We start from the raw sequence: 27,959 nt of genomic DNA, 5'->3' as shown, positions 1-27,959 counted from the left end.
ACAGAGATAAGACTACAAAGTGGCGTACAGAGGCATTAGAGAGCTGCTCATTGAGGTATCACTCTATTTCATTTTAACTTTAATTTTGGATTACTAAAGTATTTTTATTCATTCATTTAATGTTACATTTCATTAATTTCCTGTTCAAACCAAAACAATTTTTACATTTAGTGATATCTATTGTGTAATGCTGATCTGTAAAAATCACATGGAAGCTGTTTCAATAATCAACAACAGACAACAAGGGCAAAGAACTCAGTCAAGAAAACATTTGTTTATATGCATGAAGCAGCACAAACTTCTTTGCAGACATGAAAGCAAAACAAATATTTCGGGTTCAGTTATAAACATGTAAAAGATTAATATAATTCATCAGTGTGAAATTGAATTAAGCTTTATTTGTTTAGCACCAATTCATGACTAAATCATCTCAATTCACTGTTATCCAATTATAATCCAATTCAAATTATATATATCACGGATGTTATAGCGCTTTTCCAGTTTTTTATTATTTTTTTTATTTATTTATTTTTAAACGTGTCCTGTCTAGCGTGGTAGCAAACAGAATGATGGTCTGGCTGCTGTGTGGTGCTGAACATTTTTGTGTTGCCAAGTGGAGCTTTATGGGAATAAGGTTCCTCTTCATAATCTCATTTATTTATTGATTTATTTAAATTTGGAATTTATGTAATCTTGCTGGACCTTACTGGAGGGGACAGAACAAAATGAAGAGAATTAAAAAGAAAAGTACAAAAAAGGAAGATGAGATAAAGATACAGTAGATAGAAGCAACGACCTTCAATGCAAACTAAAACCACACACCCAACTGCTACACCTGTACAGAAACAAAACGGATAATTTCAGCTTTTACACGTAGCTCTTAGTGTATAAACCCACTGGAAAACTCAGTGACTGTCAGCATGCAGAGGATGAGTTATGAGGAGTGAGCAGAGATGAGTGTGATGGTGCAAATGTGACCACGCGTCCACGGAGACTAGAGGCAGACTAGGGCAGTCCAGAGACCCGGGCGAACAGCAGCCGTCCTGGAGCACGAACCCAAGCTACCTCACCCCGAAGACCGCCCCTGAACCACCCAGAGGGCAGCAGAGGAAGGCCCCAGCCAGAGCCCCCGCAGTCCCGGGGCACAGGCCCCGGAGGGCCAAGATCGGCAATCGTCGACACCGCCAGGCACCGGCTATCCAGGGCGGCCAGAGCCCAGAGACAGCCTCCCCCCAAGGCAGAGGGTCTGCACTATGCCCAGGAGGACCACTCCCCCATCCTCCTACACCCCTCTCTGTAGCCACTCACTCACGCCGTACCCACAAACCCTCCCTTTCACACACCCAGATCACACTTAACCCTCCCACCACGCCCTGTAGGAGACATCCCCGCAGACACACCTATATCCCGCTCATGCTGACACATATACACATACGCAGACACACACACACGTACGCAGACACACACACACATACCTACACATACACGTGCACACATAAACCTCTCAGTCTCACCCTTAACCATACTATGTTGACTATTGAAAGCACTGTACACTACATGTCACATTCAGCCATCGCCACACACATTCATACCTCGATAGACACACCGGGAGACAACATGGGGTTTAGTGTCTTGCTCAAGGACACTTCGGCATGGAGTCAGGAGAAGCCTGGAATTGATCCTTCGACCTTCCGGTTGGAGGGCGACTGCTTTTCCTCCTGAGGAAAACCTGCATCAGAACCAGGACAAGGAAGGACGGCCATCCATCTGGAATGGTTGGGTGTGGAGAAGACAGGAAAGAGAGGTCAATAAGGTCAATAAGCAGCATAACTGTAAGCCAGGGAAGAAGAAGAGAAACACATAAATGACAACAAAAATGTCAGATATTTATACATGGAGAGTAAAGAGAGCAAAGAGGAGCCCAGAGCATGGGATGTCATCAACAGCTTTGGTCTATAGCAGCAGAACTAAAGGGATGGATAAGAGTCATCAAGCCAGACTCCTGAATTTTACTGCCCCCCCCATCAATTTATAAATTTATATAATAATAATGTTTTCACTTAGTCAAGAAAATGTGAATTTGAAGTTACTTTTGGAAAAATATTTTGTTTTTATTTGGAATAACTTCAACTTTTTAAGTTGACTTTTTATGAAAATGAATTAGTGATTCAGACTGAGTTATGAAGTCAAAACATTTAAGCTAAATTAAATAAATTTGTATTGAGTCAATGCAAAAATAATTGGAGAGACAGATTACCTTTGCTTTTGGGTTCATTCAATTTTCTCATGCATGTTTTCACTTGGCAGTATTATGTTTAAAGTCTTTCCTCTGCAACATAAAATATTTTGCGTGTTTAATACTAATTAGCTGTTTTAATGTTAATATCTTGGATTTTTTAAAATCTGTTTTTTAAAAGAGTTTTGTTTTTTGAACTTTAAAGGAGCTTAAATTAGATTACCCTTGATTTTCCTACACTGATTCTAATCAAAGTTTGCAATGATCCTGATGGACTTTGCAGTTAGTAAAATTCACTGGCCACCCAATTAAAATGTCCTGAACATGTCACTGCTCTTTTCAAGTAAATGCAACGTTGTCTTTGTGTTTAGGTGTGTTGTTTATTACATCCTTACAAGTTCTATCTGCTAGTAAAGGTGGCTAAATTAAGGCTCCAACCAGAATACATGAAATAGAATTCCATACTTTTTGTTCATTTACAGAAATTGATAAAATAATTCTTTGCTTTAAAAATGTTTTTACACTTTCATTCCACACGCACGCGGTAGATAATGAACATTTTGACCTCAGGGCGCAGGTTAGGTTCGGTGTTCGGTTTCATTACACCTCGCGACAGAAAAGTTGCGCTCTGAATGAAAACTTCAGGTTTAGACGTTAAAGACTGCGGAAAACGCCTCAAACTTTGCTGCAAATGTGCGTCACGTGAGATCTTGAAGTCATCAAACGGGGTCAATCAAGGATTCGACGCGCGCTCTTCGTGCACGGTTCTGGATAGCCAATTAGAAGTTAGACTCTCTTTCTCTGTGCGTCTCCTTCATTGACGCATTCATACGAGCGCGCTCACGCACTGATATGCGCGCACAGCGCAAGTGATATCGTTTCTGACGGTTTCAGTATCAGTGTTGGTGTCAGTGTGTGTAGACCTCATTCTCCTTCTCTCCCCCTCCTGCAGCAACAGTCGCTGGACCGCCGTCATGTCTCTGACCACCGCCTCGCGCCTGCTCCGGAGCGCGCTCCGCGCCCGACTGATCCCTGCGGCCAATCTGACGACGAAACCCGCCAAAGAGAACATCAGTGTTGGGGTAAGCTCCGGGCCCAGCCAGACTTTATTAATGATATTTAGAAAAAGATAAAAGAAAAGCGCAGCTCTGTGGCGCAGTTTGTCCTGATCTGGCCGCAGCCTGTCTGCTGCGCCCAACTTTGGATTTTGCGCTTTCTCTGCGCAAATTTAAATTTTTATTATTCTGTCTGCATAAAGTGCGTCAGATTTTATCTGACTGTCAAATGACCTTCATAACAACTTAATATTATCTGCCAGCGCGCGCTCTCGCCATTGTTCCGCTGAAACCCATCACGTACACACCTCTGCCAAATAAATGTGGGTTGCTGCTATTTTAGACCTGCGGAGCATCTGCGCTACTCAGGGGCTGAGCAAAGTTTTAGGTCGGACAGCAGGTGGTTCCGAGTCTCAGACGACCTTGTTTTCGGTTCTTTCATAGATTGGACCGAGTTAAAGTTGATCCTGCTAACAGATATATGTTCAGTTTAGCTGGGTCTGTAATGTTATAATAGCAGTTATTGGGAGTTTGGGACTTTTTTATTTATTTATTTATTTATTTATTTATTTATTGTCATCTAATGACCCAAAAGCTTGTAAAAGACGACAGGTCCTGGTGTCCAGGAGTGAAACTGGAATTTCAAAGTTCTTCAAGAGAAAGACTTTCTTACCAAAAAAAAAAACAAAACAAAAATCATCTCACATGGAGGGACACAGCCAGAATGGTGACCAATTGAGGGAAAATTACCTGAAAAGACAAAAGAGCCCATAATTATGGTTTATTGTATTAATCTTGTTCATTCTAAAAGTATTATAAAAGTATTATTTTTATGCCATTTCTCTGTGTGTGTTTCAGGAACAGGCCATAGCTATGACCGCCCTGTTTGTGGCCATCCTGGGTCCTTCTGGATGGATTCTGGCTCACCTGGAGGACTACAAGAAGAAATAGTAGTGAATAAAAGTCCTAAAAGACTGTTTATTTGTTTTTCTGCTGGAGATGTAGGCAGTAAACCCAGTCTGCTCTGTTCTGTCCTTCCTATGCGATGAGACAAGATGCGACTCTTCTTTTTCTTTGTTCAAAAATGCACTTCTCAGTGGTGATAACATCCATCGGGACTCTAACCAATAAAAATGAAAACATGCAAATATGGCTGCAGCCAAAGATTGATTTCACTGTTGTCCCTGATGTTATTTTGTTTGTTTTGAGTTAATTTCTTCAGTTTCCACCTACTATATAATATAGATGTAACATAAATGTGCTAATGATATAATCTATACATCAGAGATTAAATTATGTTGAACATCAGCCTAAATTCACCCTAATCCAAACCTTAGTCCAACATGCCCTCGCCTTAAAAATAAGGATTAAAAGAGATTTCTGTCTCTACTGCATGAGTAGCACATTGACCATTCACGCTCACAAACTTATCACTTAAAGTGTACTGATTAACCAGCAGCTGCTGCTGATTTCAGGAAGCGGCTTCTACCAGAACAGCAGTCAGGAAGTGCAGGCTGCATTTTTACTCACATGAAGGATAAAATAAGACAACACTTCAGAGGGTTTTACCTCCACCATGTGGATCAGACAATATGTGTTTAGAAGAACTTTACTTCAGGGTATCATTCTGGACAGGAGGAGTATTTAAAGATGAACTTTGCTCCAAACCAGCCTGTAGTCGATGATTAACAGGAACATTAAACCAGTAGTAAACAAATCATTGTCATGTGTTCCTCATTCACGTTTCTACATTTATTTCTGAGGTTATTAACAGCAGCCGGACTCTTCTCCTGTGAAGCCATGCTGTTGTGATGGATGTAGGATGTGGTTCAGCATCGTCCTGCAGAGGTCTGCAAGGCCTTCTCTGAAAGAGACGTCTGGATGGGATCAGATGTTGCTCTAAAACCTCCATGTACTTTTCAGTAGTGATGGAGAAAGCAAAGCTTTCCACACCATTAAATCAATATGAAGCAACTGTCTTGAAAAGGTTCAGTGTTATGTAGTGGTATGTGTACAGGGTGAACTGTGTTCACAGACAGTGATTTTTGGAGGTGTTCCTGGGCCCATGCAGTGATTTCCAGACAAAAATCATGTCTTTTTAGTGTCAAAAATCAAAATTCAGATTGGATCATCATCTTTGTCCCATGCACACAGAGATTCCTCCAGATTTTCTGAATCTTCTGATGATATTATACACTGTAGATATTGGGATCTTTTCCTGAAGTCTTTTCCTAAAATTTTTCCACAATTTTTAGACCCAGTTTGTCTGAGATTGCTGAACCTCTATCCATCTTTATATCTGAGAGGCTCTACTTCTCTGAGATGCTCCTTTTATACCCAGTTATGTTAATGACCCACTGCCAATTAACCTGCCATCAGATTCAAAATGAGCTCATTTCTTCATGAAATAGTTAAATGTCTCAGTTTCAACATCTGATATATTCTACTGGGAATAAAATATGGGTTGATCAGATTTGTAAATCATGGAATTTTGTTTTCATTTATAATTTTAATCTTTTAATTGTGATTGTCTTTACAACCAGTTTAACTGAAAAAAAAACTTATTTGGTCAGAAGTAAGTCAGATGTAAACATACTGTGTGGAAAAAGTCAGTCCAGTCATCACCTCTCGGTCAGATTTAAAAGAAACTAAACCAACAGACATCACAGTGAAACAAGTCAAAACCCCGACATGTCAGATGGTAGATGGTAGATGTCTAACTACTGACGAGGCATATTTAATTAAATATGCAGTGATTTGTATTAAATGATTAAAAATGGAATAAACACCATATTTCCATCCACCTGTGAGAAAACAAGAAGCGGCTTAAAGTTCAGGAAAACATTTTTCTTTCATTTCTGTGTCTCGGACCCTCATTTGTAAACCTTTCATAGAAACGATTATAAACTTCATTTTATGAATAGAATTTAAAAATTAAGTACAAATAAATCTGTAGTCATCAAACATGAACAGGTAAAAACATTAATATGAATTAACTGGTGATAAATCCATGTGTTTGTATGTACCCTGTTACAGAAGAGATGGCAGGAAAAAAGGCTTTATGATAAATTTTATTCATTTCAGTCAAAGAGCAGAATATAAATATTTTAACAATACACTCGTATGATAAACTACTTTAAAAATAAACATAAAAGTTTAACCAAGAAAAGCAGATTTAATGCTGTAGAGAAAGAAGATGATCAGAGGTGAAATCTCTGTCAGAAATGAAGAAATGTCATGGCAACCCAACAGAACTTCAGCCTCTGGAATCTCATTCCCAGCAGCATTCCCGATCCTTCCAGCTGACTGCTGATTTGTCCAGAGGAACAGAACACATTCTGGACCAGAGATGTGACAGCAGCCACCACAGATTGAATAATCCAGCTCAGTGATGGTTGGGAAATGTCCGACGTGTGTCCCGCTTCATATTGGTAACCAGAAACCCACCTGGTTCTTCACCAGTTAGTCTGACTCTGTAACACAGGTCCGAATCACAGCCGAACTCTAACAGAAAAGCAGAATCTGAGCAGAAGCCAGTCTGTGGTCTCACCAATCAGATCAGCTCTCTGAAGACCAGCTTCAGTGTGGAGCTCAAGTCTGAAACACCTGCTGATAACACCACATCAGACAGAGGAGTTCTCGTCCGTCTGTCTCAGCTGCTTCTGGAAGTTCTCGCCCGTCTGTCTCACCTGCTTCTGGAAGTTCTCGCCCGTCTGTCTCAGCTGCTTCTGGAGGTTCTCGCCCGTCTGTCTCACCTGCTTCTGGAAGTTCTCGCCCGTCTGTCTCACCTGCTTCTGGAAGTTCTCGCCCGTCTGTCTCAGCTGCTTCTGGAGGTTCTCGCCCGTCTGTCTCACCTGCTTCTGGAGGTTCTCGCCCGTCTGTCTCACCTGCTTCTGCAGGTTCTCGCCCGTCTGTCTCAGCTGCTTCTGCAGGTTCTTGCCCGTCTGTCTCACCTGCTTCTGGAAGTTCTCATCAGGGTCTAACTGTCTTCTGTCCACAAACTGGATGAATAAAGACTAAATCTCAAATGTGACAGATAGACCAGACAGACTCTGGTTTCCAGGGGCCTTCTAAAACATGGCCACTAAAAAGAAAACTACGTGAACATTTTTCAGGATTTATTTTCCAGACAGAAATGTCCACAAATCATCTCTGTGTTTCATGTGTGCACTCTTGACTTGTATAAGAATAAAAAGTCAGTATTTTTTCAGAGAAGCTGCAACTCAGGAAGGTACAGCAGGTTATTCCTGCCCACGTGTGCTGAACGTTTCTCCATAAGGTCATTATGTTTTGGAAACTTTGTTTTAATCCAAGGAGCCTGAAATCTTAGTAACAGATTAAAGATGGGGAATAGGATGGATCTAAGTCCCAGTTTTGGCACACAGCAAAATAAATAAAGATCGGCTTGAATTTATCGGACCATCTTCCCGCCCAGGTCACTCTAAACACCTGACAGATAAAACATGGTTCCTGATAAATTTCACTTCAGTGGTCGAGTCAGTTGCATCCGTCTAGTTTCACTCAGCAGCAACATTATCATCATTTAGACCTTTCTTAATGTAAGAACAGATTCTTCCTCCATGATGTAAATCTAAATAATGAGCAGATTTGCTGCAGCGTCAGTTTGAGCCAATAATCAGCTGAGTGTGAGCAGGTCTCATGACTGGAAAACACTCCAACAGTTTACATAATTCAGTGTTTGTTCCTCCAACAACTCCACATGAAGTAAAGCTGAGCTACAAGCCCAACTCTAGAAAGGTTGGGACACTGTGGAAAATGTAATAAAAACAGAATCTCATTAACCCTTATTTTAATCTCAGTATAAAATAAACATCCACAATCTGATCTCCAGTGGAACAGACCAGTGAAATAACAGCATAATAACCTATTAATGATGAAAACACATGTTTTTCTTTTAGTACAAAGAAGTACATTATCAGGATGTTTAGATTTAAAGTACTATCCTTTTATAAAACATTATGAACCTTGAACTTCTGAAGAAAATAAGTGAAGTTTGAACCACATTTAGCCTCAATTACACATAAGTTGGTTATTTTACTTATGTACACACTTTAGATTTTTAATATCTATACATCTTTTTAAATTTTCACATAATAAATATTGTAGATTTCTATAATATATTGTACATTTTTATTTATATTATTCATTTAAATTTTTTTCATTTCCATATATGACATATTTAGTCTTTTCCACCAGCATTACAGACTGTGATGGATATGTAAAATCATCAAACATTTAATCCCAGGTATCTGGAACTGGAAAAACCATACATATGGCCATGTAAATATACTGGGCCGTCTACGGTATTTAATATCATGAAGATCAAACAGGATGCTGGTCATCTTGGGCCCTCAGGCAGAACCATTAAAACCAGACATAATTCTCTACTAACAATCACTGCATGGACTCAGGAACAGAGTAAAATGCCTCAATTTCAACTTCAGATATGCTGTTGGGACTAAAATATGAGTTAATGAGATTCATAAATCATTGTATTCTGTTTTTAATTTACATCTTACACAGCATCCTAACTTTTTTAAACTGGATGGTAAATCTGAGATGGAGGCAAAACATCTCAACATGAAGATGACGGAGCAGACACAAGTAAAAATTCAATTTTACACATATTTAATCATACAACATGAAAATAAACATTTTCCAAATTGTACAAGACAAAAATGAGTCCAGTGGATCAACATGTAGCATCAGGCATCTGACAGGAGTGTCACCTGAACTCAGACACTTCACACCTGAGACATGACGTCTGAGATCACACCCGTCCAATCAAATCATTTACAGGAAGCAATCAATCCTTTCCTTTGGTCTCTCCAGGATCATTCTGAACTTGGTGCCACATGGAGGTTTTGTTCCAGCTTTTCGCTCCTGGGATTTACTGTATTTCCCAGAATGTCTAACACTCGGGCTACAGCTGGAGTTTAGTGTAACTGGGTTGGGTTTTAGAAAGAGTTCGGGCCATCTTTGGTACAGATTTAATTTCATGGTTTTATCAAGAAGTCTGACATTTGTCTAATTTTACTGCAACATGGATTAACCAGACCTGGTGCTGGTCCAGACATGAAGGTAAACCATTGCTGATGGCACTCAGGTCTATGGAGCTGATTGAACTCATCCGGTGGGTCTATAAATTCAGCTAAATCTTAATCCAAGTCCAAAATAATTATTTAACCCTTCTGTCCTCCTCAAATTTTTTCTCCCTGGTGACCTTCGTTACCAAAAATGTCCACACACAAAAACTGTTAAATCAAACATCAACATTTTATTCTGCTGTTTTATTTTTTCTTCATAAATCACTGAAGCAACTTTAATGCCAGTATTTCTTTCAGTATTGCCATAAATGTCCCACTGACTTCCATTAAAACTACATATTTTAATCTCACAGTCATTTCAGCTTAAAAGCATTCATTCTTTAATGTAAGCATTTAATTTTGAAGGGAAGTCCTAATACTTGACATTGTACTGGGTTCTACCAGGTTCAGCTGTTCTCCCATTGTAGGCAGAAGGCAGGAAACTGGTATTTTTACTTGTTAAATAAAGGAGCTGTGGGACCACCAGGGGGTGATTTGTTCATTTGTGTGTGTGACATCATCTTTAATTTTTAAAATATTAATTAGATGTTCATTAGAAAATTGATTCACACATAAACAAAAAACAAAGTCTTGAGGTCCCCTGGTGGTCCCATCACCCTGATATTTTTTACATGGAAAATAATTCAGTTTTCAGGAGTACAATCTTAAAAGTGATTAAATATTTTGTAGTTTTGAGCCGGACTGAAGTTGTTTGAGTGTTTTATGGAAAAAAGCAGAAGAAAATAGATGTTTGATGATTTTAGAGCATTTTTTTTTACCTGGACATTGTTGGTCACAAAAGTCAACAGAGGATGCAAATGCATCAACAGATTATAAAAGTCATGTGAGAAAAAGACACTGGATTTTAAAAAATTCAATACAAAAGGAGTTTCTGCAAAAACACATACCACTAGCTGTAACATAGCCAAAGTGATCACCAAGTTAAAAAAAAGAAAAAGGTTGAGTAAAATGTACAAAAATTCCATAGGAGGACATAAAGGGTTAAACATCTCCGACAGCCTCCAGAAACACGTCTGCATGTTCTTATAGAAATATATTTACTAGAGAAAAATCCAAACTCCTCTCAGATAGCAGAACCTGAATAATAAGCATCACTTTGGGAACTCAGAAAACTTCTGCAGAAACACAGAAAAATAACATCTGCAAAAAAATACAATAGCAATTCATATTTGGTCAGAAACCTGGAAAGCTTGAAAAATAAATCTGAATATTTACAAATCGGTTCTCAGGAGCTGTTAAATTGTTCTGTTATTCACAAAAAAGGAAACATTTAAAGTTTAATTCACTGAGTTTTAGTTACTTAAGCATCCTGAACAGCAGCAGCAGCAGCAGCAGGTCACACTGATGAATAAAAAAGAGCAGAATCAGGAGCAGAACCTGCTGGAAGCAGCAGAAACAGATGGAAGGAGCAGAGAGAAACTCAGGAAAACAACATTAGCTGTATTTAAACTCATAAAAAGTGTGAACATCAGCTCTCTGATCTGCTACACACACCTGCAGCATGACAGAAACACACGCATCTGGAGATAAACACCACTGTAAGGCCTCAAGAGACAAGGAGTTTTGCATAAAACCGCCATCTTCCTCTTTAACAGTCCATCAGCCAATCAGCTGCTGTTCTGCATGTTTGTGTGGAATCTCTCTCTCATACACACGCGGACACATCCACATACACATACATACATATACACACACACCCTGAGAGGTTACCATCACGATGCTGCCTTCATGTAATGCGTGGAAAACTGGGAATCACCAGGGAACATTGTGCAGGAGCAGACAGTTCAACAGCCGCTCGCAGTCAGAACCACACACACTCCCCATCCTCTAAAATGACATCATGTGATGGGCCGGACTGGTTCTGGTCCCACCAGGATCTGAGGTCTGTTCAGAGACCGGCTCAGCAGTGTCAGGTCCAGACTGGAGCTGGATTAGCACTGCTAAAGGGTGGCGAGTATCCTGAGGAAGGAGATGATGAGGACACAGAAGGACTGTCCCACCCCGAAAACCAGAGCTTCCAGGGAGATCATGGTCTTCCCTGCTGCCTTGTAAACCCCGGCTATGGCTGCACCTGAAGACAGAAACACCTGTACGTCATTAATGTGTACTTAATATAAAAAAAAAAAAACAAAAAAAAACAGGGACTTTCTTTTGTCCTTTCAGGTAAATTTTCCCTCATCTTCTGACATCCTTTACTTTGTTTTGGTTTATTTTGATTAGGGCTGCTGTTGATACAGTAATCACAGCACAAAAGAAAAAAAAAAAAAAAGTGGAAAAAATATGAATCTTTGATGTTTTTAACAGTAGTTTCATTCTGGATCGGACAGTAAACTGAAGTTTATCACAACACCAACGCAGATTCTTCTAAATCTTCACATCCAGGACTGCACTGATCCAAAATTGGTACAGATTTTAAAGAAATTTCTAGATTGGGTATCGTGACAATGGGCCTGACTCATAGGTGCAGATCTATTTAGTGTAATCCTATGCTGTGCACTTTGAGTGACATCATGAGCTAACGACAAGCCAGGAGGAGGTGAGTGAAAGGATCAGCCAACACATTTAACGTGTAAAAGAAATCTGCTTGAGCAGGTCACTGACACATATGCAGATGAACGGACAGTTTCATCCGTCTGCTGCGTCGGTTCAGCACGTAATTTGGTCCGTTTTCAGGGAGCTTAGCTATTTGTCGCTTTAAACAAAAGATGAAGCAATACCACCGGAAACCACAGGGGCAGTGCTGAGCAGAACAGCTGACGTGTGACCAGCAAAAGAAACAAACCAGAGAAGAAGAGGATCAGGAAGGGAACAAAAAAGCAGAAGAAAGAAGACGAGCACAACAACTGTGTGTGTGAGCTTTTGAATAAAGACTATTTGTGTGTTTAGGGTGTGATGGGCGGCTGGAAACTTCATAGCGATTCATTAGCGCCGCCAAACGGTGTCTGAAACTGACACTGACTCCCGGGAGAGAACTCTGAACTTAGCGCTGCCCACTAGTGGAGCAAATGACTTAACAACCATGGCAACACAGACGATGCATGGAAGTATGACGACGTTTAAAAAGGACGTCGCTATTTACACACGTAATGGAGCATAAATGGGTCTTAAGGGGTGTGTGTGTGGAAAAGCTCAACAAGTTGGGAATATCTGATTTTGTTCTTACCAGTGAAGCTATTATTTTATTCAACAGCTTTTGTTTGTTTACACCCAAAAAAAGGGATGAAGACTATTTAATGTGCACTAATGTGGACTATTGTCACGTTGAGTTTATTTGCCAATGGTGTGAGATGAACGCAGCTTTGTGCTCAGTTAGACACGCTAATAATCGATCAGAAGTTGAGCTGGGCCTTGAAAACGTGTGGTTGAGAGAACCAGCTGCAGTTTAAATCTATGCTAGACAGATTGTTACGATGGAGCACAGACATTTATGAATAGCTGTAAATTTTAAATAAAACTACAATTAAACTACCTTACGTCAGTTTTATCAGCGGGATAGAGGAGAAATGAGTGAAGATTGCTTCTCTGTTTACACCACATATTTTCCCCACACGTGGGAGCTAGTGGAGCCATTGTTTTTGTTTTTTTCCCTTAATTTCAGCTCCTATATTACTTATTTTACATTGGATTCTCAATCCCTAAAAGCACTGACTGGATTATTTAAAAAAGGTTTTGTTCTTGTTTATTTTTTCAAAGTAGTCAACTGATTTTTTTTCCTTCCCAGTTTCAGCACTTTATTATTCTACACTGGGTGTTACACTCCTACTTGCACTGACTGAACCAGGAGAAGGTTTGTTATATTTTTACGTTTGACCAAGCATGCGAAGTTTATTTAAGACTGTTAAAGCTGATTTAAGATGCTGTACTGGTGCACAGTTGTACATTTATATTGTTTTGTTTTTTGTTTATTTTTTAAATTAGGAAAGACATTTTTAAGTCAAGTCTGTTGTTGCCTTGCACAAAAGGAAGATTTCAGACTTTTCCACACAATGAGACATCCCTACTCTAAATTACCTTTACTGATGAGCAGCCAGTGTTTCTGGTAGATTCCTGAAGTTAGCAGCTAATCAGAATTTCCACTTGACACTTTGTTTTCAGACAAAGGTGTAATTTACTAACCTCCAGTCATTAAGGACAAAAAGGTTAATTTCCTAAAGAACCACAAAAATTTGAACAGATTCTTGTTTTTTCAGATTTTTTTCATTATTGACCTTAAACAACTTCAGCTTTGTTAAAATTCAAAGAGTTTGAGGTTTTAACTCTTTAAACATGAGCTTTTGTAAAAAGAGAGAAAGAAAAAAAAAGTTTTTTCACAAAGCAAACTTTGGGTGGCTAGGGTATTATTTAACGCTGTCATGGACATGTCAAAGATTACACAAAATAAGGCCGTTAAATCGTTTAGTTTTTGTGAAGCCTGTACTCCTTAAAGTCATTAAAAGGCAAAAAAAAAAAAAAAATGTTTTTACTTTCAAGAGCTTCTATAAAAACAGTCCTGATGAAAACTAATGAATACTAAATAATAAATGGGTTTTAACCCTCTAAAATTTATTACATGGATCTAATATAAACAGAAAAAAAAGAGTTCTTATCCATATAACAAATTGTGTGGGGCTGGGGATTTCAATTTTTAATGTCAAAAATAAGGCAAAATATAGACTTTGATGCATTATTAGTTTTTGTGTAGCATCAAACCAAAAGTCATTATTTTGGGTAATCTTTGATGTCCATGACAGATTGAGGTATACAGGAGGTGTTTCTGTAAAATACTGAATCATAACTGTTGTCACAACATCTTCACAATGTTATAGAGAGAAGATCCAGACAGGCTTACTGGTGAGGACTCCCCCACAAACTGGTCCCATGATGCCCATGAAGAGGATGGCTATGGGTGTGAAGCGTGCCATCTTGTGTTGTCGGAGCGTGGCGAGGGAGAGCAGGGCTGCAGGCAGATGGAAGACCAGAGAGGAGACGGCGGCCCACAGAAACACTCCATACCACATCTCTGGACAAATGGCAGCATCACAGATCATCAGAGACCATCATCACTCTTTATATCTCGTCTGTGTGGAACAGACGTGTTTATGTTTGCAGAAATAACACACAGATCAGCAGTGAACAAGCCTTTTCTTATCTGCATATCATTTTTCAAGTCTTTGCTTTCAGGGGCACAAATATCGGCATTAGAATAGGACACTGTCAGATGATGACGCTAAAATAATGGAAAATGAATGTGTCAATAGATGGCACTGAAACAAACACAACAGAAACTACATATTTTACACTTTTTCCTCCAGCTGTTTTTTGCTATTTACAGATATTTATGTTACTATCCTCATAAAACCAACAGACAAACCAACACCACTGAATACATCCGCCTTGGTGGAGGTAAAATATGATAAATGTTGGTGCTATCATGGATCACTCATTGTGAATTTATCATATAGAGGCTCTGAATAAACACTACATTTTGCAGCTGGATTGTAAACTTCCTGGATGGGATATGAATGCTGAAAAACTTCCATAGATCATCTGCAGGGTACGCTATCCATCACAATTCATCCTACAGACTTACACTCTACTGTTCCTGAGAAATTGCGATGATACAAGTTATAATGCTTATAATGCTATAATTTGCTTTGGGTTATATTTATGTTATATCTAAAATGACAGATACTAAATACCTACTAAAAGTGTGTGTGTGTGTGTGTGTGTGTGTGTGTGTGTGTGTGTGTGTGTGTGTGTGTGTGTGTAGGGGGGAGGGGGGGCACTTCATTAGGCCTATTATTTCTACTTTTTATTAGTAAAATTCTTGAGTATCAAGTTAAGATTAACTAAGAGCATGAATATTTATTGTCCAAATGGTTAACTGTACTAAAAAACAAACAAATAAATAAAAATGAATAGATTAATTTAACTGCAGCCCTCCGATGTTTAGTAACTAACCTACTACACCTACGACTAAATCCTGAACATGGTGGAAAAACCTAAACCATATGGTTCATAAAGACCCACTTGTCATGTTCAAACAACTTCAATCTGGTTAACATCTGGTAGCAGAAGTGCCTCTAAAAACTGTTCTTACTATGGAAGTGACTGTGCCAAGAAGGAAGCGACACAGATGTTAGAAATGGACATTTTGGCCAGTTCAAGGCCTGAATATGAGCTGCTGCAGAAAGCTGTGGGAAGTACAGACACTAGATGGTCTGCTTGGGTTCATTCAGGTGTATCAGATCAACCAGTACAATATTAGGTATTTAGTGCACACACTATGAATCAAATCCACCTGCAAAGACAACATACATCACTCAGACCCTGTCATCCAGTCACACGCAAGGTAATGTGCAAGAACTCTCTCTCTCTCTCATATATATATATATATATATATATATATATATATATATCCTTATTTCTTCCTGACTATATTACTTCAAGGTTCTGTGTTCATCAGCTTCACATTACAGAAGGAAAATACATATCTAAAACAACGTCAGATTTACAAGTTGTAAAAGATGCCGGAAGTCACAATTAGCTTCACGGATTAATCAAAACAAAGCTAACATCTGTTACAGCTAACAACAGCCTTTAATTCTAACTTTTACCTCAATAATTAAAAGAAAACAGTTCGTCTGGTTATTGTTTGTCCTCTACGACGTTTATGTCAACAATTCTAAAACAAGTAATCTGTAAAGCTAACCAGTTTCCAGACATTAGCCCACCTGAGAAGTCGCTGAGAGATGTGTCGTTGCCTCGCAGAGTGCCGTTTTTTCTCGGCACTAAATTCAAACCGAGGATCTGCTGAACGAAACCGATCTCGTTATACCTGTCCTGCATTGCTCACATCAATCCGAGAAAGTCTCTGAAGGAAAAATGTCCGACAGACGCGAGAAACCATGAGAATCCGCGGACGGTAGGGTCACTATCGGCGCTGACGCAACAATAAACACCACAAGCCGACAGTCTTCTTCTATGGTGGAAAGACGGCGCAAGAAGGTTCACAGCGCCCCTGCTGGACCAGATGGGGTAACACCAGTATAAAATAAAATAAAATAAAATAAAATAAAATAAAATAAAATAAAATAAAATAAAATAAAATAAAATAAAATAAAATAGTGTTGCAATTCCTTTGAAAAATATGTTTATAATGATATAGGAAGAAAAATATTCTGTTAGTTTTTTTATTTATAAGATGGTTTTACAAAAAAGGAGGAAAATATGTGTTGATATTTCACCAGAAAATAGCAACAGAATAAAAAAAAACGCTTTTCCAAATTAACTACATAATAATAATAATAATAATAATAATAATAATAATAATAATAATAATGCAATTATAGACTAAAATAATTTGGAATAAAAAGAAAAATATGTTCAGTTTTCTGAATCCATGAGATAACTGCACACATTATAAATAAATAGGTAAACAAATAACGTCTATATTTCTGAATTAACAAGATAATTTTACCCAAAAATATTTATTTTTTCTGAATTTACAAAAAAATTTTACAAAAAATATATAAATGAAACTTCTGTCTTTTATCTGAATTTGTGAGATGGTATTATAACAGAAAATATAAACTTCTATAAGACAATTAAAAAGAATTGATGAGATCCTTTTACAACAAAATAAATGAATAAATAGATATAGATTAAATAAAAAATCTTTATGAGATCATTAAAAAAAATTCTATCTCCTGTTTTTTCTAATTTATGAGACGCTTCCAAGTTCTGCGATCAACGTCCACCATGATGAGTAGAAACTATCTAGAGTATCAGAGACTGCTGCTTCTTCATAGAAGTATGAATTATTAAAATTAAAATGATAAAAAGCTCACATTGTGAAACTACGAGAAAATGATAACCCTGTCCATGTACGACAATCAAATAGTCACTGAAAGTGACATTGAAAAATAAGTGTCTAGAATATTTAATGTCTGCATGACACCAGCCTTCGAGGACCTGGGTTGGTGATCTCTGGCCTAAAGACTACATCACAAAACAAGCAGCGTAAAGCAGCACTAGGAGATACCACCAGCAGAAAGACATTTCCAGAACTATAAACTGATTCTTCCACACACTGTTAATTCAGCATGAAACCAACATGTTGAAAGAGTTGTTTTCTCATCAGCTTCTTTTAATTTGATTTTACATCCATTTTGACATTTTAAGCTGCAACACATTTCCTGAAAGGTGGAAAACTGGATTGTTAAGACCAATAAAGTATTCTACAGCTTTGTTGGAAGAAATGGAGCAAGTAGCAAAAGTAGTATCCAGAAAGGTCCAAGTGATGAAAATCTTATTTCACTCATCTTTAACTGAATAAATCAACACAGACTGCAGACGTTGTGGCAGACAGATTTCTGCAAGCAGAAATCCTTCAAGCTGAAGCTCAACTTCAGTGGCCAAAAGTTTAAAGAAGCAGACCAAAAATTTTATTTTTCACTAAATCTGAAGCTTTAGTATATATATATATATATATATATATATATATATATATATATATATATATATAATTTATTTATAATAGTATGTATGTATAATAATGTATGTTTTTCTGGTTTACTGAAGAACAATTACAAGCATTTCATAAATGTTATGCAAAGAGAAGATATTGATCTTGTTTCATTCTCCCTGGCATGCTGTCAATCAGCTTCTGGGACAAATCCTGACTGGCAGCATAATCAATGCTTGGAGTTTGAACTTTTGGTTCAGACCTTTATCCCCCCCCCCCCCCCGCGAGACACGAGACACGAGACAAACGCATGAAACCTAAACAGGGAAGCAGCAACATGCCTGGCTATCGTTTCTGATTACAGCACGTCTTCATCTGCAGTGTTAATAACTCCATTAAAGCTCTTGCAAAATCATACTTTATTTGTTTAGACATATTGTCACTTGCATTCTCGTACTATGTCGGTTTTACACCGAGAGGAAGAGCCGCAGACACAGAGAAGCTGAGCGAAACGACGCTAACAGGCAGCGCGCGCTCCCGCGACCGTATAATCACTTTTTGGCAGACATTCACTTTAGGGCATAACACCTGGCAAACGACTTATATGTTGGAGAGTACGAACTGCTGCCGGGGTCTCCTTCGTGGCGTCATTGAACTTTTTTGCCACTAGTTGCATACACCAGCTTCTTCAAGCACAACACAGAAACAAGTAGGCCTACCTGGCTCTCTTAGTTTCTGGCACCAGATCCCAAAAAGCTTGCCGTCTCCACCCCTTCTATCCATGTCCAGCGCTATTTGGGTCAAGGCCGTTGACAATTAGGACGTCTTTCCCTGGCTTCAAGAATTTACTCTCCATTTTTTTAAAATCTGATTTCTGTGAAACCATCGGCTTGGATGCTGCGTTCAAGACCACTCGGAGATAACGTTCACGTACAGGTTAACTCGGCGGAGAAAACGAAGTGTGGTATATTGTCGCTATTTGCTGAACACTGAAAACATATGCAGCAGCAAATTCTGCTTATTTTCGAAGATGAAAACGTGTAATTTCCTTCTTTAACATTGTTCAGTTCATTTTCTATAATTCAGAGTCTCAACCACTATACCCGTATTTTTTTTTTTAATCATAGTGAAAAGCCGGAGATCCGGCACGGTGCTGGAATACTTTAAGCCCTGTACCCTGATGCTCCATCACTCTGGAACAGAGTAAATCTGGACTCATCAGACCTTCTTCGCTTGCTCCAGTCTTTATGCTCCCTAGCAAACTGAAGCCGCTTTCGCCATTTCGCCTCACTGAATAGTGAGTCCAAAAACCCTTAAATTTTTTTTAAAATGGGTTAAATCTCAGTAAGTTTTCTTACTATTTTCTTCCTCATCACTGATGCAGGGATGTGAGGAGCTCAGAGGAAGAACCTGTGGTCAAAATATAAATGAATTTTTGAACCAAACAGACGTTTAGTTCTTGCTAAAACCATCAGTTTGAGGGTTTTTACACCGGGACGTCTCTAACTGTCCAGCTAACATGAACGTTTAGTACCAGTAATGCCTTAGCTTCATGGTAAACAAAAAATATCACTCAGAATAAAGAGAAAACATTTACAAATATTAAAAAAAAAGTCATGTTTTTCTGATCGTTTCTCTGCTAATTCCTCATCTTTCTTTTTACGCGTTTCTTTTTACAAAATATTTTATTCATACAATCATTTCTGTAACTATAGCAACATTACTATTTAATTTGAGTGTCAGAATATCAGTCGCACATCACCTCATAGGAACAACAGTATATAAACAAAATGCAGAAAAAAATTATTCTGAATGCATCTGAGTCCATTTCTTCATCTGTTTAGTCCATCCTGTCTGTACACATCATCCACCCATCCATCCGTCCGTCCGTCCGTCCATCTGTGATGAGCCAATGGGAGTATTGCTGGTCCTGAAGGGGCATGTGATTGGTTCAGCTGTGAGCTGCGGCCTCTGCTGGGGGGCCCAAACAGAACCTGCTGGGCAGAACGAGCTGGCCGTCGGTACGTGATGCAAGACCCTCATGCCGGCCCGTTTATCGTTTGCTCCGAAGCCACAGAACTCCTGTCCAGCCTGAAAAAGAGGGATGAAAATTGAGATGAAGATGAACGTCAGCAGCATCAAAAAACATTTCAAACAAACCAAAACCAGTTGAGAGACAGAAGACTTACTTGGCCTCGTCTGTGGTGGACATTTCTTTTAGAGGACCATTAGGAAGCTCCGCTGTGGGTCGACACTTCTCACTGGAAACCAGATACGAGAGAAGACCACGTCAGATCAAAGAGTGATGAAGATCAGCTACAACATTTGAGAGTGAAGTGATTTAAAGGCCAGTTGAAGCTGGAGTAACAACTGCCTTCAGTGTTTTTAAGTGAGTTGCTAAACCAGGCTGGTTAGATCCTCTCCATCAGCAGCAGCGAGTTTACCCTCACAGTGCTGAGAGCTGCAGCATCCCACAAATAAGAGCTGTAACCATGACAACAGGACAGGATGTTGTGACTGTGTATCCAGCAACAAGGATGTCAGCTCTACTGAATCCCACCAGCTGTGGACCAGGAGGTTAGACCTGATAAGTCCAGGGTGCTTTATATCAGTTTAATACCGTCATTTTTATTCAGTGTTTATTATTCAAGGATACATAAATAAGAAAATGCACCTGGACTATTCTTAAACTTCTTACACTTTGTGGACACTTTATATATTTAGTTATTCTCTTTTATCTTATTTGTACATGTTTGTATTTTGTTAATTTTGTTTGATTTAAATAGTTTGCTTTAACACGTGCTGCTACAACCACTAATTTATCTTTATAGAAAAAATAGATTGTGGTCATGTTTGTCATATCTCTGTAATCATTTCATCTGAATTATTGATCGTTAAAATAATCTAACATGACTTTGACTTTTCATTAAAATAAAACGTTAGAATTCTCTCTGGGATTAATAGTCTTCCATTACAGAAGATGAAGTCAGGTTGACAGAACAACCATCTGAGATCAGAGATGTTAGCCTCTTTTTTCCATCGCAGGAAAATCTGGCAGGCTGAATGTAGGACAGTAAGGTAGGTAAACATGTATGGCTTTACTGTATGCATGACCACCACCCTGAGAATGGCAATGAGGCCGGTGACTAGGGAGGGTCAGTGTTACAATCTAGGAGTAAGGGGCCCCCAGTGGTGAACTGCTCAGTGAATGTCTCAGACACCTAAAACTCAACGAGGAAGAGGAGGAGGAACCACCATGGAGGGATAAACCCCTGCATGATATGTACTTCCGACAGTCTGGAGAAGTGTCCTCCATCAAGAAGTCCCATCAGTGTCTAGAGGAGGCTGCTCTAAAAGACATCATAGAGGTTCTGATCATGGTCACACAGAGTACGGGGTCCAACACACCAGAGAGGTCCCCCGCTGGAGACTGTCCAAAGAGGACTGAAGCCAGATTTATGCTCGCGCGGCGTCTGCGTGCGGTCAGCCACGGCGTAGCTGACGCTGGTGAGTTTTCTTTCACACTCGAGCATAGGGTGTACGCATTGTTTTGGTGTTGTGTTGCAGTTTCTCCTCCTAACCCGAAGGTGGCAGCAGGGGTGGTATCGGCCGGTAAACTCACCAGGTCGGTGTTCTTTTGATGGTTCATTTCAGTTCGATAGGTATTTTCTGTTTTAAAACAATGGCGTCCAGCATGGTTCAGTGTCTTTAGTAGCTTGTGGAAGATAACGAAGAAATAATTTGATCAGCCTCTCATCAACTGGATCCACTGGTTACTGTTTTTTAAAAATGGTGGTTATCACACAAATTCAGGGAGAAGATCCAGATATCCGGCAACATGTGATCCTAAACTGACCAATTACAAGGTGATACCTCCACGTAACCATCTGCGTAGCAGGGGTGCACGTCAGGTCTGGAAGAGGTGCGAGTCGAGCCTCTGCGAAGCTACGGCGAGCCTTACGGCGGTTACGCAGACGCCGCGCAACCATAAATCCGCCTTGAGACAGTCCAGAACAGAGTAGCAGAGTGGAAGATGCAGGCAGAGAATATGATTATAGATTTACTTGGTACGATTGTTATCAGAAATTCTCATGATTGTTCTGCTTTAATTAAATTCCCAACACTATAAATGTGTAAAATCACCTGAACACTCCTTATAGGTCTTTAGGTTTTATTTCCATCTTTTGATGCAACCATAACAAAATAATATAACAAAGTAACCACGTAATTTTATTCCAACTAAATCCCCTCTGCTCTGTAAAGAATTAATAAATCCTACAAATTAACTCTGGATTTATCTCAGAGAAAACCGATGGAAACGGCTTCAGGACTCTTCACCTGGACTTGGGAGGTTTCTTTCTGGAAACTACATTATAAAATGTTTTTTTTTCTTTTCTCTGTGGAGAATTTCGAAACACAGGAAAACTTCCAGCTAGCTTTGACCACCAGCTGTCCTTTAGCAGAATGTCTGCTCTTCGACACATAAATAAGACAGGAACAGTGGAAATAAAGAAACAAGACAGATATCTGGAATTAAACATGGTTTCTTCCACAGACCACTGCACACTGATGAGTAAAAGGCATTGACCTAATGCTGAGTCGGTTAAATTTGAGAAATTCTGTCAAAAAAGATATATTCTGTTTTTTTTTTCTTTCATATATTGTAACGTTCAGTAATGCTGCTGAACTCGGCATGTGGCTTTAAATCCAACTCAAGTTGTGCACAATTAGAAAATTGCAAATGACATAACACCGAATATCAATGTTACGATAGATAAGTCATTTAACCGAGTTACTGAATATTTACATTTACTTTGTCATACAAAGTTGCTGGTTATTGTGCTTGGATGTATTTCCTTTTTGATGTCATGCTTCTGGTGAGTCGTCCTCCACAATGACACTGCTCATTTTTTCCTCAGAAATCCAACAAGACTTAATCCCTTTGTTTTGAGGGAATAACTTCCTTTAATGTACTTTCCCACTTCAACACTACGGGGAAAAACAACCCAAAACACACGGATGTTTAACTTTGTTTTGTTCTGAGTTGCGCTGATCTGCTGATAATTTAGACAATCTTTTATGGATCTTTATGTTTAATTAACTGCAGCAACTAAACCATGGTTAATTGTGAAATTAAAGGGGTAGTGCCCCCAAACATGTTATTTGAGCCGTAAACAACACAGTATTACTTAACTGTGATGAAACTATGAAAAATACATATACTGTTGATAAAATTTTTATTTTTTTAAATTTTAAAAATGGGATTTTGTGGTTAAAAAATGGCTCATAACGCCTTCTACAGTGTAAAACCAGGTTATGTTTTTCGTGACAGAGTCGTATCTATGCCATGAGAAGTTTTTAAAAACCTCACAGCCCCTCCCTCCAGATGCAAAGAGACGGGACCTCACCTTGCAGGAATAGAAAACCACACCCACCAACGTGTATGAAGGGATGGGAGCTTATCTGCTGTAGATTTGCTAGTTTCAGACTTCTATTCTTTCACAGAGTTTCTGATGAAATATTCCTGCAATGGGACGGATTTCTGCCTCTGAGGAGTGTAAACGTAACACTGGACTTTATTCTTTACCTGCTGATCCTCATCTGGCGACAGACAGCAGCTCAAATCGTAGCAGCAGCAACTTCCAGCAGCACTTCCAGCGGCTGCCACAACCTCCACAGCTTTCCAGAGCTGCTGGAGCTGCTGACAGGCAGCTAACAGTGCTAACGGCTCAGACTGATATGTTCAGGACCACCTGGTTCATGTGTAGCTGAGGAGATTCTGGAGGGGAAAGCCTTCCACCTCAAATACCACTAGATGCTTTGTAAATCTCATTTTGCATCTTGCCTTTGAGCTGAGCTGCCATCTGTCAATCATTTCTGCCTGTGTATCCAGACGCAAAAAGTAGGGAGTGTAGTTACACTGCGAGTAATCATGACATTCCTAGATGCAGACAAGTAAGGCATACATGGAGTTTCATAACCAGGTGCCTGAAATAGTGTAGAGGAACATCTATATTGGTTTCAGACTGGAAATCCCAGGATCAAGATGGGAGATATCATCAAAGAAGGTGCGGCATGAAAGAGCTGAGATCCTGCTCTAAGAAGGAACATAAGAAGCTGGAAAAATACCAAGTACTGAAGGAGGAAGATGAAAAGAAATGAGAAGTGAAGGCAACAGTGGTGTCAGTGGTGACCAGACCACTGGGAGAACTGGGAGTGGCTCCAACAGATCCCAGTAACACCACCAGAGATCTCTGATTTATCCCAGTTGCTGCATCCGTTTCTCCATCAGATAACTACAACTGTCAACATAGGTCTAGTGTTGTCTGGAAGGATTGGAACAACTAAATTAATTTATCCAGGACGGCTCAGTCTATGAACCAGGTATTTGTTAGCAGGGCCATTTTTTAATCTGTGTTCTTATAATTATGTTTATTAACATGTTTTATTTTTTTAAGTCTCTGAGTTGGATCAATAGAGAACAAACAGCAGCAGCTAAACGAACCATCTGCAATTTAAATGAGCACATTTTTGATCTAATAAAATGATCTAAAATGAACCTCCTACAATAAAAACTTTACAGGACATTTCAATTCTAAATAGATTTTAAGGGAATAAAAAACATTTTTTCCATCTACAGTAAAAAAGTCAATATAAAAGCATCTGAACTTGACTCAGCCATTAGCAGGATCGTCCTCAGCCTACATCTTTAAACAGGACGTTTTAAAATGGTTAGAAAGATAAAACATCAGCAGCCTACATCATGTCAGGATGTTAATTTGGTCAGGAGTAAGATTCAAAATTACGTAGAGGAGGAAGAAGAGTGAGAAAAGACGCAAGATTTTGATTAAAAATTTTCAAAAGTTATTTTCTTTGTTTTTTCCAGTGAGGCCTGGAATGATCCGTCTTCTGGTTCTTTAAGCTAATGAAACAGATTCTGGGAGTCATCTTTATCATGTCTAATAATATCAGGAGCAGTGGAGATGCTGAGTGGTCCATCAGTTCAGCCAACGAGTGTGAGAGATGAGGTCAGTAGAGAAGGATGGAAACCCAGAGGACAAAGACGGTAAACATGAAGGAGAGCACGGGAAGGAAACCATCTGATCAGGAAACTACAGAATTTGGATCAAAGCTGGTGAGAACATGTAAAACTGTTTCCAGTGTAGGATTCAACAGAACCAGGAGATCCACAGACTGAACCTGGTTTAAGAGTTTCTGATCAGAATTTTAAACCAGTTTCATTAAAATGGTGACAGAGAAAATGACAGCTACACATTTAGGAAGCAAACATGTGAGAGCTGATGATTAGTTCTGCTAAGCCTGGACAGACACTGTTTCCCTCTCTGCAGGTTAGCATGTTGGCAGGCATGTGTGTGATGGTGTTGGAGGACTGGAGTCTGACCCTGTTTTGGGACAGCAGGCTGCAGCCGAGCTGTTGATGTCTGATTCCACACACTCCACTACTAAGTATTTCTCTGAAGAGGCAAGCTTGTCTTCATCACTGGAACAGACAGGTACAACACATCAACATTAATATGTGATGCACAGTGACCACTCTCAGCACTCACACACACACACACACACAACATAGTGACAGGTGAAAGTGGGAGCATGCTGAGTTGACAGAAAACAGGAAAACAAAAGGATGGTGGTGTGGAAATGAAGGAGATTGGGAAGTCTACGCAGGAGAAACTTCTACATGTACAGCAAATGGAGAAAATCAGCTGTTTTGAATGTTTAGCTGCGTTAATGCCTGAAAACTGAACTCTGATTGGACCAAAACGTACCAGCCGTCAGTCTTGCTTTGTCTCAGAGAACCACCAAGAGTCTTGATGAGGACTCAATCAAAGCAAAACACCTACAAAGATCCAAATATATGAAACACCTGAAGTTCTGCAGAACAGCTAGCGATCCGATACTGGAAGAACAAAAAGTGTTTTATTATCAGTCCATGATTACGGTCGCGGATTTAGTTTCCATCAACATATTTAAAAATGTATTATTTCTTTTAAACCACTGACAAACAGTTGCTGTTTTCTCTTAAAACTCCAAAACATGTTTGTTGTTGCTGTTTTTGGTCAGCGTGTTTATTATGTAAAAATACATGTAGAAGCTCAACCATTTTAATCCCTGTCAACGCCCACACATTATCTTCTCAGGACAGCTCCAGTTGTCTAATTATGAGACTAAAATAACGTAAATAAATCTTTTAATAGATATAGCACAATAAAAGCCAACCAAAACACCAAAACCGAATTTACTACTAACAATATTTTGTATAAATAAAAACACTGGCATTGAAACACAAACTATTTACCTTTGTACACCTTTACAGTTATTTATGCAACTATTTACCTACTATCCTCACATAACCAGCTCCAAGGTCATCACTAACAGTCTTCATTTTATTTCAGCCATGGAGGACTGTAGCAACCAATAATGTAACAACAGCTAATAGCCTAATAATTTTAGCCATAAATGTAATAAAGACAATAACATAACTTACAAATATGTGTGTCAGGTGTGTTGGAGCAGGGAAACATTAAGAGCCTGCAGGACAGTGGCCCTCGAGGACCGGCCTAGGAAACCCCTGCTCTACATCCTTTAAAAGTCACGAACATTTAGTCAGTGGTTAAAGTGCTGAAGCCCAAAATCAATTCATCAGAGCATTAATAAACTCAAATGTTGAAGGAAACGTCAGAAACCTGCCTTTAGGGGCAAAGTCCTGAGTGGGTTCCGTCGGCCTGGACTGTTTAGATAAACTGGATCAGGTTGAACCAAAACTGAAGAAACAAAAGTGGACAACAGCTTCGGTAGAAACACATGCAGAATGAAGATAATGAAAAAACAAGAGTAGAAACCAAAGATATAAACTGGGGAAAAAAAGTTGGTGGTTGACGTGACAACAAGACTACATCACGGCTGCAGGCTCATCTCTGATTGGCTGTACATACCGATAAGATTTCAACACTCTGAAGAAGACCACACCCACAACGCACAGCAAGAGAGAGAGGGGAAGCTCAGACTGTGAGTGTTGTTCATTTCATTACACTGTTATTTACTCATACAAACACACACACACACACACACACACACATACATTAAATGCAGCATCAAGAGGACGGTGGGACAGAGGACAACCATCTTTAAACCTAGACATTTACAGAGGCATTTCACAGACTTAATATTTAACAAATACTCCTTTAAAGCTGAAACTTGATAACTGACAGTCTTTTTGTGGGATTACCGGCTCAGACTGAATCACTGAGCAGGGTCAAGATTTTAGAGTAGAACAAAAAACACTAACCTTCCACTTTATCAGATCCATCTGTTCAACTGCTTGTTGAATTTGCACTACAGAACCTTCGCAATTTTCCGAGCAACAAGGCCCCTTTCATAATAATTCGGCATCCATCTTGCATCCTACTGTGAGCTCTCTCCAGCCAGATAAAAGACAGTCTTATTTTGACTCTTGTTCTGTCACTCTCTCTTTTCCTTTCTTCCTCCGATAACATTTTCTTGCGTTTCTTTGCTGAATCAGACACGGTGCATGTTTAAAATGGCGGGTGTGTTTATATCCGTTTGCTAGTGTGTGAAGTGAAACTCAGCTGCAACGTCACACAGTGTCCTGAATAAAAAAGTTCTATTTCCGGGACGCTGGTTGGAAAGTTATGTGATGCGTCTTTAACACCAATATGTCTAATCAGCCAATAACATGGCAGAAACTCAATACATTTAATCATGGATACACGGTCAAGATGACTTGCTGATGTTCAAACTGAGCATCAGAATTAGGAAGAAAGAGGTTTAAAGTGACTTTGAACGCAACATGGTTGTTGGTCTGAATATTTCAAAAACTGCTCATCTACTGGGATTTTCACACACAATCATCTATAGTGTTTACAAAGGATGGTCCGAAAAAGCGAAAAAATCCAGTGAGCAGCTATTTACTGGACCAAAACCTGGGAAAAGTCTCCATTTTGGCTCCACATTCAAATGGTAGGGTCAGAATTTTGGGGAAACAACATGAAAGCATAGATCTATCCTGCCTTGGATCAACACTTATGGTGTATTGGTGTGGGGCATATTTTCTT

The 27,959-nt window shown here is 39.2% G+C and overlaps 3 protein-coding genes across 13 annotated transcripts in view; 1 reads left to right on the top strand and 2 right to left on the bottom strand.

The window, feature by feature from the left end:
* Positions 1-1,459: 1,459 nt before the first annotated feature.
* tmem170a (transmembrane protein 170A) lies at positions 1,460-18,712 on the bottom strand. 4 transcript variants are annotated; one of them, XR_006011801.1, is made up of 4 exons: positions 16,133-16,368; positions 14,248-14,418; positions 11,089-11,490; positions 1,460-1,475 (listed from the first exon to the last, which is right to left on the bottom strand). XR_006011801.1 is itself a non-coding variant. In XM_041996397.1 (3 exons), the coding sequence occupies exons 1-3, from the start codon at positions 18,646-18,648 to the stop codon at positions 11,360-11,362; spliced, it is 366 nt and encodes a 121-aa protein (XP_041852331.1). In that variant the 5' UTR covers positions 18,649-18,712; the 3' UTR covers positions 8,924-11,359. The 4 variants fall into 4 exon arrangements, 2 of the variants coding, with proteins under 2 accessions (XP_041852331.1, XP_041852329.1); XR_006011802.1 differs by lacking the exon at positions 1,460-1,475 and adding an exon at positions 1,578-1,592; XM_041996397.1 differs by lacking the exons at positions 1,460-1,475; positions 16,133-16,368 and adding an exon at positions 18,585-18,712 and having other exon boundaries at positions 8,924-11,490.
* LOC121647185 (cytochrome c oxidase subunit 8B, mitochondrial) lies at positions 3,078-4,439 on the top strand. The gene is made up of 2 exons (XM_041996399.1): positions 3,078-3,318; positions 4,150-4,439. The coding sequence occupies exons 1-2, from the start codon at positions 3,211-3,213 to the stop codon at positions 4,240-4,242; spliced, it is 201 nt and encodes a 66-aa protein (XP_041852333.1). The 5' UTR covers positions 3,078-3,210; the 3' UTR covers positions 4,243-4,439.
* Positions 18,713-18,730: 18 nt separating the features above from the next.
* The window catches only part of ppp6r3 (protein phosphatase 6, regulatory subunit 3), a 45,145-nt gene continuing 35,916 nt past the window's right edge, over positions 18,731-27,959 (bottom strand). For 4 of the 8 annotated variants that reach the window (XM_041996372.1, XM_041996376.1, XM_041996377.1 and 1 more), the window contains 4 exons: positions 26,820-26,837; positions 25,268-25,366; positions 20,055-20,126; positions 18,731-19,956 (listed from right to left, as the gene is read on the bottom strand). In XM_041996372.1, coding sequence (XP_041852306.1) covers positions 19,905-19,956; positions 20,055-20,126; positions 25,268-25,366; positions 26,820-26,837 — 241 coding nt within the window. In that variant the 3' untranslated portion in view covers positions 18,731-19,904. The remainder of the gene's footprint in view (positions 19,957-20,054; positions 20,127-25,267; positions 25,367-26,819; positions 26,838-27,959) is intronic. The other 4 variants (XM_041996375.1, XM_041996380.1, XM_041996378.1 and 1 more) reach the window with 2 other exon arrangements.

Source organism: Melanotaenia boesemani, chromosome 10 (genome assembly GCF_017639745.1).
Source record: "Melanotaenia boesemani isolate fMelBoe1 chromosome 10, fMelBoe1.pri, whole genome shotgun sequence".
NCBI classification, from domain to species: Eukaryota; Metazoa; Chordata; class Actinopteri; order Atheriniformes; family Melanotaeniidae; genus Melanotaenia; species Melanotaenia boesemani.
The sequence above is the reverse complement of the archived record's forward strand: the minus strand, read 5'-3'. Positions and strand labels throughout refer to the sequence as shown.

What these genes read in the sequence shown, in the direction of transcription:
- LOC121647185 (XM_041996399.1), top strand. Translation starts at nt 3,211, where the DNA reads ATGTCTCTGACCACCGCCTCGCGCCTGCTCCGGAGCGCGCTCCGCGCC. An exon ending in AAGAGAACATCAGTGTTGGG is followed by an intron (nt 3,319 to 4,149) that starts GTAAGCTCCGGG and finishes TGTGTGTTTCAG; the next exon opens with GAACAGGCCATAGCTATGAC.
- tmem170a (XM_041996395.1), bottom strand. Translation starts at nt 16,247, where the DNA reads ATGCAGGACAGGTATAACGAGATCGGTTTCGTTCAGCAGATCCTCGGT. An exon ending in ATCTCTCAGCGACTTCTCAG is followed by an intron (nt 14,419 to 16,132) that starts GTGGGCTAATGT and finishes CCATTTGTCCAG; the next exon opens with AGATGTGGTATGGAGTGTTT. An exon ending in TTGTGGGGGAGTCCTCACCA is followed by an intron (nt 11,491 to 14,247) that starts GTAAGCCTGTCT and finishes TTCTGTCTTCAG; the next exon opens with GTGCAGCCATAGCCGGGGTT.